Source organism: Bombus vosnesenskii, unplaced genomic scaffold (assembly GCF_011952255.1).
Source record: "Bombus vosnesenskii isolate JDL3184/JDL3185 unplaced genomic scaffold, Bvos_JDL3184-5_v1.1 scf7180000013266, whole genome shotgun sequence".
Lineage (NCBI taxonomy): Eukaryota > Metazoa > Arthropoda > Insecta > Hymenoptera > Apidae > Bombus > Bombus vosnesenskii.
This window is the reverse complement of record NW_022882926.1, coordinates 5807154-5817000: the sequence shown is the minus strand read 5'-3', so window position 1 is coordinate 5817000 and position 9847 is coordinate 5807154. Positions and strand designations below refer to the sequence as shown.

General features: G+C 30.9%; 2 protein-coding genes across 4 annotated transcripts; both read left to right on the top strand.

Annotated features, from left to right (window-relative positions):
• The first annotated feature begins 1890 nt into the window (after positions 1 to 1890).
• Positions 1891 to 3972, top strand: LOC117243627 (sodium channel protein Nach-like). Its single transcript, XM_033511270.1, has 5 exons — positions 1891 to 2344; positions 2480 to 2672; positions 2751 to 2911; positions 2988 to 3137; positions 3270 to 3972. Exons 1-5 carry the CDS (start codon positions 2211 to 2213, stop codon positions 3949 to 3951), a joined length of 1320 nt encoding a protein of 439 aa, XP_033367161.1. The 5' UTR covers positions 1891 to 2210; the 3' UTR covers positions 3952 to 3972.
• Positions 3973 to 4232: 260 nt separating this feature from the next.
• Positions 4233 to 9581, top strand: LOC117243499. Of its 3 annotated transcripts, none has more exons than XM_033511046.1 (11): positions 4233 to 4381; positions 6027 to 6180; positions 6250 to 6298; positions 6374 to 6557; positions 6631 to 6751; positions 6824 to 7352; positions 7416 to 7621; positions 7703 to 7940; positions 8829 to 9045; positions 9111 to 9283; positions 9369 to 9581. In XM_033511046.1, the coding sequence occupies exons 2-11, from the start codon at positions 6047 to 6049 to the stop codon at positions 9465 to 9467; spliced, it is 1950 nt and encodes a 649-aa protein (XP_033366937.1). In that variant the 5' UTR covers positions 4233 to 4381; positions 6027 to 6046; the 3' UTR covers positions 9468 to 9581. The 3 variants fall into 3 exon arrangements, with proteins under 3 accessions (XP_033366937.1, XP_033366936.1, XP_033366938.1); XM_033511045.1 differs by lacking the exon at positions 4233 to 4381 and adding an exon at positions 4957 to 5440; XM_033511047.1 differs by lacking the exon at positions 4233 to 4381 and adding an exon at positions 4957 to 5502 and having other exon boundaries at positions 6250 to 6297; positions 6376 to 6557.
• Positions 9582 to 9847: the final 266 nt, after the last annotated feature.

Sequence of the window (9847 nt, the reverse complement as noted above, 5' to 3'; positions counted from 1 at the left end):
TACTAACGCGCAGTAAATGTTAATCGGTTTCTCTTTCTCTTCAAGCAACGTTGACTGTCAGGCCTATGAAAAGCTACGAAATCTAATCAATTTAGTATCCCAAGGAACAATGATCGACTAGGGAAACAGTCACTAATTAAGAAAAGTTCATCGACATGATTTGCAACGCAGTCACGTGCATGTGTATTAATGCAAATAGAATATAATATGTTAATAATAAAATCATAAATTCTGTGACAATCAATCTTCCTTTATCGTAACGTCGCGTCTACAACCATCGAAAATTGAGGACATCTGCAGATTATTCGTATGTAGAATATTTGCCGCACTATCGCAATGTAATTAATTTTATCCTGATACATTTAACACGCATAAACTACGCTAAGGATTTTGAAGATCAGAATTAAAAGTACGACAAATCCTGTAATCTGCAGATAACGTGATCGCGCTTTTTAATCATTGTATGTTAATCCTACGGTTATAAGACATACAAAATAACATCATATACATAAATAAAAAGAGAGTGGCAAATATAAGAGCATAACGCTCTGTTTACGTTGATTTAATTGGACTTAATATTGACAATAAACAATCCTATGGTAAACGAGTCTATAAACAACAACATGTAAATAATGTTTTCCACAAAAATGTACAGTTCCACAAACGTCCTCGATCTATAGTCATCGTGATCTCATGTTTTGGCATACTATTTGTTACGCCATATGTGCCTGACGGCATAAATATCATATCCACCCTCGGACAAGGTAAAATACTATTGGCGAATGACAGTAATCTTTCATCGACGGTAAGTGAACGATGATCGAGTCGGTGGCTGTTTAACGTTGATGGCTACCTGATTAAGTTCTTTAACACGTGCCACTTAATGTTCCGAAGGGACGAAAACATGGTCCAGTAGAAAGAGAAATGGGTCGGAACGGAAGAATGGTCGGCAAAGCCGCAATAGGAGGATACGTTAATAGTTTTCGAAGAGGCTCCGTCGGAATGGCGTAAGTGTTGTATATTTACACTGGCGTTACAGGCTCACACCTGGACGCAAGAATAGCGCCGCTTCTTTTTCTCCGAAGTATTTTCTCGCCAGTGCGTCGAGCGGCCCCCTAACAAAGGGGATCGTTCATTTTTCTTTCTCTTTTTCTTCGTTTCTTTCAAGTTTCAGACATCTTTTTATTATTACTGCGATTCCTGACAATTGTAATCCGTCATACGATTCCTCGTTTCTTGGGTTTCTTCTTATTTAAGACAAACGTTGATGTCGCTTCGATGATATTTCACTTCGCTTGAAACATCCTTGTCTGTTTGATATTTCAGTTAATTTCTTTATTTATCTATGCAAGGAGACACGAGGAATAATATTCGAATGCGTAAACACGTGTTTTAAGTTAGAAAAACAAACGGTCGTGCGCTTGATGATGGGGCACGATGAATTTTCGCATTAAGAGAGAGCAGAACTCTGTGAGCGAAATCTGATCCGAGGAAGACATCAAGAGGGTAGTTTACACCCGCTTTAACTCGCTGATCGTCGATTTTCCTGGGTATGAAGACCGGAACAACGTCGGTATGCATGCAGATGGTGGTCGTAAGAGGGGGTGGTCTAAAATAATAAAGAAGCTGGCACGAAGATGAGGACTGTTTGTGTTTCCACAGACGATGGCCGATTCTTAAATGACGAGATGCAACTGGAAAAACGTATATTCGAAAGACAATACTTCGAATAAACGCATAGTTATCGATAGTTTCCTGTTGGCAATCGTTTTTCGTTCTAGAAAGAAAGAGAATAATAAATGTTTTCTTTTGTTTCTTTCAGCCAAGAACGTAAGATATTTTTCGCTTCTTTTAAAAACCTCCGTTTTTTTTTTATCGTTTAAGATCAATAATTTTCATTACAAAATTTTTAACCGGTATAATAATTAAACGAACAGCACTGATCAGCTAAAAGTGGTACGTTTTATTATAAAGGAATATTTAAATAGCGTTATTGTTTTGCCTTGTAACACATTAATCTATAATTCTATTTTGTTCCCTTTTACTTGATCAAGCTGATAAATTAATCGTGTTACGTGCATAATATGCATAATATAGATCTAAAGTGAACATGCGATTCAAAAAACGGTCGATTTGATCTCGTTGTTCAGCTTATTTGCTATTAGTAGTAATATATCTGCAAAGGTATACGGTGCCAGGCTTAGTTTAAAATGAAATACAAGTACAATCCTTCATGCAAGGAATTACATTCCAGTTTGAAATTCCGATCAAGGGAATATCTTTTGGAAAACACGTTGCATGGCGTTCCATATTTTGTGGATTCCACACGACCTAAGTGGGAAAGGTAATTTTATAATTCAGCAATTATTTGCAATTAATTGTATAAAATAAATAACTTATTTAACGGTTTAAAAGTATCTCTCTCTCTCTCTCTCTCTTTATTATATTATTATCTAATTTTTAATTGATTTATTCGTAGATTAATATGGTTTCTCTTGACATTTGTATCGCTATTAGCGATCATAGCTATAATCATAATCATCTTAGATAAATTTCAAACAGAGCCAACTATAACCGGATTAGATATAATAACAGAAAATGTTAATATTGAATTTCCTCAAATCTTTGTTTGCTTCGACTGGTTTCATTTGAATCATTCGGACATACCTGAGGTAAACGTAGCTGTTATTCTCATAAAATTACTCATTTTCTCATAACTTTATTCTCATAAGATTACGTTTTGTATATAGGGTGAAATATATATATACGAAAAATTGTACAATTGGATTTTTGAAAAACGTATCGATGTAAAATCGTTCCCTCTCACTTACAAAAACAAAAACAATTTTCGTAAAACTTTTGAAGCAATGGGACCTGATTGTGATCTTTTAATTAGTGACTGCGTATACAAGTAAATATCACTTTTTAAGCTCAGTTACAAACAGAAAATTGAAACAATACTTTATATGACTCATTATAAAATTTAGGGGAATAAATATATCATGTAACGCACTATTTGTAAAAGTACATACGGCTGTGGGTATTTGCTGTAAATCTAAATATTTAGAGCCACTTAAAATTCTTGATCATCTAAGGAGTTTTGAATTTAGGATGTTCAGCTCAAGTTATCCTTTAAGGTAAATATATACCTACTTTTTACAAATAAAGTCTTTCTTTAAATAATTCTTTTGCCATAAAATACAAATAATCAGTGATACTTGTATTACAAGGTCTTGAATATATCATTAAATTCAGATTTTAATTTGCAGAGTTTACTATACGCAACAAAATGTTACGAGTCCAAGTCCAGGTGAAAGAGCCCTAGTAAAAGCACATTTTCCTATAGATATTGAATTTATTGTTCATATAACGTATACAACTTCCGATATTCGTTATTTGTCTCTTCGACAACGAAAATGTTATACTAAGCAAGATATAAATTTTGTCAATTTTAATGATTGTGAAATGAAATGCTTGATCGATAAGATATTTAAATATTGTAAGTGTTTACCATGGTTTCTATCGTTCGATGGTAAAACAGAATGCCCACTTTCAAAGTATTCCTGTTTCAATAACGTTAAAATCGATATAACTCAATGTAACTGTTGGCTATCTTGCGACCATGCGTCATATAGCGTAACGCAAATACAAAATTCTTCTAAAAATACGAATCGAGTTATGTTGAGAAAATGGCCAACAGCTCTCTACAAGAGAGAAGTACGATTTGGTTATTTAGATTTACTTGTATCGTTCGGTGGTATTGCAGGTCTCTTTCTAGGATATTCTTTATTTGTATTTATCGAAATTGGATATTATTTTACTCTTAGAACTTATTGTGGAGCTGTAATTCAATCATCTCGGGAACAGTACAATATCATGACTGTTCATGTTGTGGAAAAAATTCCACAGAAAGCAGATACTAATCAAAAATATTATTTGTATATTGATTAACTCCTTTTAAAAGTTTTGCATTGTTTTGTTTAACGATATAAATTATAATTTTATCATTCCCGTGCTATTAATCCTTTCAAAGTCGCAAGATCCTTATCACGATTCCATATTTATTCAATGCTTTCACGCAGACGCATTACGATCCGCATCGGTAATTAAAAGCGCGCGTAAATAATACAGTCTTTCAAATCCTTACTTGTATCGTAAATATAACGGAGTTGGTAAGAGCTTTATTGCTAAACGCCTAGCGGGATGGCACAGAGAAAGGCTAGCACCGTTCTTTATCGTTCATCGTTGCGCGTTGCGATGTTTCGTTGGTACATGCGACATTTTCGGCACGCCTCCGACTAATACGAGTGTTTATCTTTATGGTTGTGTTGAATCTATACGGAATTCTTACCAACTCTTTCCAGTTTCGCATTGTTCACAGGTATATTTTTACTTAATTATTACTTCTTTTGTCGAGAGTATATGTCAAATTATTAGGCAATGAAGTGATAGGAATTCTCAAAATACATAGTTTTTTAACTAGATCAGACGGCATACTTTGGAAATAATTAATAATATATTGAGCTAAACAAGGAATCAGCGAAGTGCTGAGTAACATTAATATAGTGATACGTTTCACATCAATTTTTATGTGATCTGTGTCTTCTGTTTTGATAACTGAATACTCACATATCTTTATCGATAAGCAATCAAATCATTATCAGAAAGTATTTAGGATGATAACAGGGTGCATACTGTATCAATCTCATATAAGCTTCTTATTGCTTATAATACATTACTAAGTACGTAATTTTAATTTATTATATTTTTAAAATTATCAAATACCTCTGTTTAATATTTCATATATATTATTTTTATTATCTCTATGCTATCATTTTAAAAAAAAGATTATCATAATCATAAAATAATTATGATAAAAAAAGATTAAAGTCGAACAATTGAAATCCTTCCGTTCGTAATCAATAATAATCGGCAAGAATAATGATGGACGGGTGGCGAAAGCATTGGAGATTTAATTTTTTTCTTTCCCTCTCTTTGCATTTGTGGATTCTGCAATATACGAGATGCAGTTTTAATGCGCATTTCCCTTAAATAACCTGCACAGTGGCAGCTTTAGTTTGGAATCAAAGTCATTTTTATCTACAGTTTTGTGAGAGGAATATGTCAATACCCGATAACATATTTTCGCTGTTGCAACGTTTCGGTGTGATAAAATAGGAGATAATTTCAAAACAAGGCAAATGAATGATCAGAAAAAGGAAAAACAAACTTTAAGAAACATCAAGTTTTTAAATGTTTTTAATGTGCTCATTTTATGCTTGTCACTCCTATAATATTAGTGAAAGTAACAGGAAAAGAAGCTTATTGAAAAAATCTCATTACATTACATAATTACTTATACATTAAATCTTAAAGTTTCTCTCTAATTCGACGGTTCCTTTAAAAAAAAATCGATTGGGTTTACGTCTACGCTGCGAACGTAATAAGTATTGCCATTATATAGAAAGTCACTTATCCAGTTACTGGATTGTCGATTTTCACGTACGTTTATGCTAACAAAAACTTGCCAGTTAATTTTTTAAAGGAAACTTTTCAACCATAATGTAGTAATATATAATAATTGTAATGTAATCTTATAACTAGAAAAAAGGACTTGAATTTTAATTTCTAAATTTATTAAGGATTAGATTTAGTAAGGAACTATATACAATGTTCTGCACAAAGGAAATAGTTTAATAGGCACTACATAATAATGCCGCCAATTAATTTAATTCAAAATTAACAAACTTAATTAACAAACTTCCTTTTGAATTGATTTTCCTTTTTCTCTTATTTGACTTTTTGTTATTTAAGTTGATGTCTAATTCTAATGCTAATTATTATTGTATAATAAATTTTTATGACTGTATATAAACAAATGTTTTTACTTATTAATCACATTATTAATTACAGTGTTTTTGAAAACTACATTAAATTTTAAAGAAATTTATTACCCTGAAATATTTCCAGAAGTTAGAACATTCATATGCAGAGTATAAGATAAAAATATACAATTTGTTTTCCAGATATGATATACTAAATAAAGATGAGGATTATGTCATGTTATCTTCGTCGTTTCACAATAACAGCTTTATTTGTCTTACTGCTGTTTTGTGCTGTACAAGTTTTTCGTTCGGAACTGGGATTTAGTGACAATGATTTGTCAAATCTGGATAAACTGTAAGCAATAATTTAATTCCTTAAAATATAAGAATATATCATCTTTAATTGTAATTTGTGTTATTCCAGAATACACATATCTCGGTTAATTAAGGAATCTGAACAATCTTATGTTGGGTACATATAATATATATAATTTTATTAGAATAATTTTATTTTAAATATAAAAATGCAAAGAGATCTATATGTTTTCAGAGGAGTTGTGGCTTGCAAACTACCTCAATTAAATGTTTCTAATCCAGAAATTACCAAATTTATTCATGATGTCCCACCTTTGCAATGTACACCAGAAAATTGGGTTATTCTCCATGGTTCAAGATTAATTATTAGCAGCAGAGCAAAGAAAAGACATGGATCCATAATTTGCTCTTTCAGTGGTTAGTTTTATGAAATTGTATGACGTATGTTCATATTGAACATACTAGACATAATTATTTCAATTGTTCACAGAAATTCTTAGGGATGATGATTACAATGTATTATTCGAACCTGCTGTTGAGTCTGAAGATTCCTATGTTCTCAAACATAGCGATTTTGTTGATATTAAATGTGAATCAAAAGATGGCAATAAGTAAGAAGAACATATTAAGAAAAATAGTCAACTGACAAATTAGTTAAATTTATATTTTACACAATTTTTTAGATGGCACAGTATTATGGCCGGAGTGAAGGATGATCCTAAAGTAAACGAGAAAAGTAAATGGGAATATGTCGGAAACAAGGCCCTTAAACTAAATGTACTTATGTTTGGCTTTGATTCTCTATCCAGAAATACATTTATACGCAAATTACCAAAAACATATCGGTATTTAAAAGAATACTTAGGAGCTTTAATACTAGAAGGATACAATATAGTAGGTGATGGAACACCACAAGCTCTTATTCCTATACTTACTGGAAAGATTGAGCTTGAACTTCCAGATACTAGAAAACGCATGGGACTAAAGGCAAACTATGTTGATGTATATCCAATGATATGGAATCAGTACAAAGAAAATGGTTATATAACAGGATTCATGGAGGATGTCCATCATATTGGAACTTTCACATATCGTCTAAAAGGTTTTAAGAAACAACCAACTGATCATTATATGAGAACATTCTATTTAGCTGCTGCACCATATTTTAGATACTACAATAAATATTGCATTGGAAGCATTCCTAGACATATGGTATGGTTGAATTCTTGAATTATATTACAATTACTGAACTATACATCATTAGTATTCTTTTAGGTAATGCTGAATTATATTAAAGAAATTTTTGATGTCCACAAACATCAACCAAAATTTCTATTTGGTTTTCATGGAGAACTTTCACATGATTCTTATAATGACATAGGTGTAGTAGATGAAGATTTACATAATTGGTTAAAGAACTTAAATGAATTTGGTCATTTAAATAATACAGTATTGATAGTGATGAGTGATCATGGACATAGGTTTGAGTGATATGAAAAATTTAATTGTTGTATAGGATTGTACATCTAAAAAAAACTAACGTTGTAAATTTCATTTTAAAGGTTTGCAGAAATTCGTAACACTCTGCAAGGTAAACAAGAGGAAAGATTACCATTTTTTTCGTTTGCTTTTCCCCCTTGGTTTAAAAGAGTTTATCCAGAAGCTTATGCCAATTTTTTACATAATACACATTATTTAACGACACCGTTTGATGTTCACAAAACATTAGAAAGCATATTGAATTTTGAAATACCAAAAATTGGAAACCGTCAGCAAAGAGCCATTAGTTTATTTGATAAGGTGGGTATTATATAAAATCCATTACATGAAATCTCATTTTTTTTATTGGAATCTATATTTACTGAAAGTAATATCTTAAACCTTAAGTAATACCTTCAAGTAATTTTAAGTTTAAAAATTTTCCCGCTCAAAAGCTATTATACGTAAAAGGTTGCAAAATTCTGTATAGCTTTTTTCGTATTATTCCTGCTAGATATACAGAACGTTCGTCTTTGTTGATATATACTATGACGACGTAACTAGATACTGTCTCATGAAAGTAGAAAAGTTGTAGATAGATTAAATAGATAGAGTAAATTAGCATTGGTAAGACTGCACAGGGTGTTCATAAAAGTTGGTGCCAAATTTCAGTGTAGTAGTAAAAGATCGCAGTAAACGTGGGTCGAAAAATTAGCTATTAGTTTTAGAGTTATGAGATGTTTAGTGTACAAAAACTAATCGAAAACTGCTGCCAAGAGATAAGAGAAATGCTGGGAATCTTTCAACATATACGTGCTTTTATGCGTGATTAAGCTAAGTAAATAGTACACTAAGAGAACCAAACTTTAAAAACGCATAACCTTTGAATCAATGGATTCCTAAACTCAAAATCATTATATTTTACCCCTATTCATCAGGTATTATGAGTAAAGAAAGTTCAAAATGGAATAGTTCCCAGAGAAAAAAATTTGCACTAGGTATTTTATAAATTAACCTAATACTTTACGTTTATTTATTTTGTTTTAAAGTTATGCTATTATATATCTTTACATTATATCAAATTGAAGAGGAAAATCAAAACAGAATTATCACTGCTTTAATTTTCTAATTTAATGTTTTTTAAATAATTATATAAACTTACAATAAATGTTACAAATTGATAAATAATCATATTGTATAACGATGCAGATACCGTTAGAGAGAACGTGTGCAGATGCATTTATAGAACCACATTGGTGTGCATGCCTGAGTTGGCAAGAAATTTCAGTTGATGATGATAACGTGATTGCTGCAGCCAAGTATTTTGTCCAATTTCTTAATGTTTATACAGAAAATCATCGCAACATATGTGAAGAGTTGAAATTAAAAGAGATATTGTGGGCTGCTAAACTTATACCTAATAAAGGTATTGTAAACAATTTATAACTCTTACTTATGTTGATCTGCTATTGTTAAAGTGTAAAATTGTAGATTTACTGAAATTCTACAAATCAGGAGATCAAGATGGTTTCATGGGAGACTTTAGTGCAAAAACAAAATTAACTACTGAAACTTATCAGTTGAAAGTAAAAACAGAGCCAGGATTTGGTTTATTTGAAGCCAGTATTAATTATGATATAAAGAAAAACACTTTTTCAACCAAAGTAAGTTTGCAATTAAATTATATTAATCAATATAGCTATTAAAAAAAAATATACAAATGAAAATATATTGAGATTCGTATTTTAGATTTCAGATGTTAGTAGGATCAATATGTATGGATCTCAGGCAAGATGTGTAGAAAATTCATTATTTCATTTACGAAAATACTGTTATTGTAAGGATTAAACAGTTAGTGCTTGAAGAAAGTTACACATGTATTTAAAACTGGAGCGGAGAAAACATCACAACAAAGTTTACAAATCATAAAGGTGCTGTGATTAGAGTTATATTAAACACAAGCATAATGTAGAAAAAATAATATAAACTACCATTTATATGATTTCAAATGTGGTATAGAATGAAGTATAGAACAAAACAGTGCAAGACAGACAGTATCCTAAGCTATTTATTTATTTTCATTAGTGCCAACTAACGTGATACCAAAGAGTATTTATGAATTGCATAATCAAAATATTTGTTACTAAATTTTATATTACTAGGTGTTAGTAATATATTTAGTAATATATCAACAAACTATTATGTGTTAGGTACATGTTGAATATAAA

Coding starts and splice junctions, on each gene's coding strand:
- LOC117243627 (XM_033511270.1), top strand. CDS start 2,211: ATGAAATACAAGTACAATCCTTCATGCAAGGAATTACATTCCAGTTTG. Junction 2,345..2,479: donor ACACGACCTAAGTGGGAAAG/GTAATTTTATAA, acceptor ATTTATTCGTAG/ATTAATATGGTTTCTCTTGA. Junction 3,138..3,269: donor AGCTCAAGTTATCCTTTAAG/GTAAATATATAC, acceptor TTTAATTTGCAG/AGTTTACTATACGCAACAAA.
- LOC117243499 (XM_033511046.1), top strand. CDS start 6,047: ATGAGGATTATGTCATGTTATCTTCGTCGTTTCACAATAACAGCTTTA. Junction 6,752..6,823: donor GAATCAAAAGATGGCAATAA/GTAAGAAGAACA, acceptor ACAATTTTTTAG/ATGGCACAGTATTATGGCCG. Junction 7,622..7,702: donor ATGAGTGATCATGGACATAG/GTTTGAGTGATA, acceptor TTCATTTTAAAG/GTTTGCAGAAATTCGTAACA.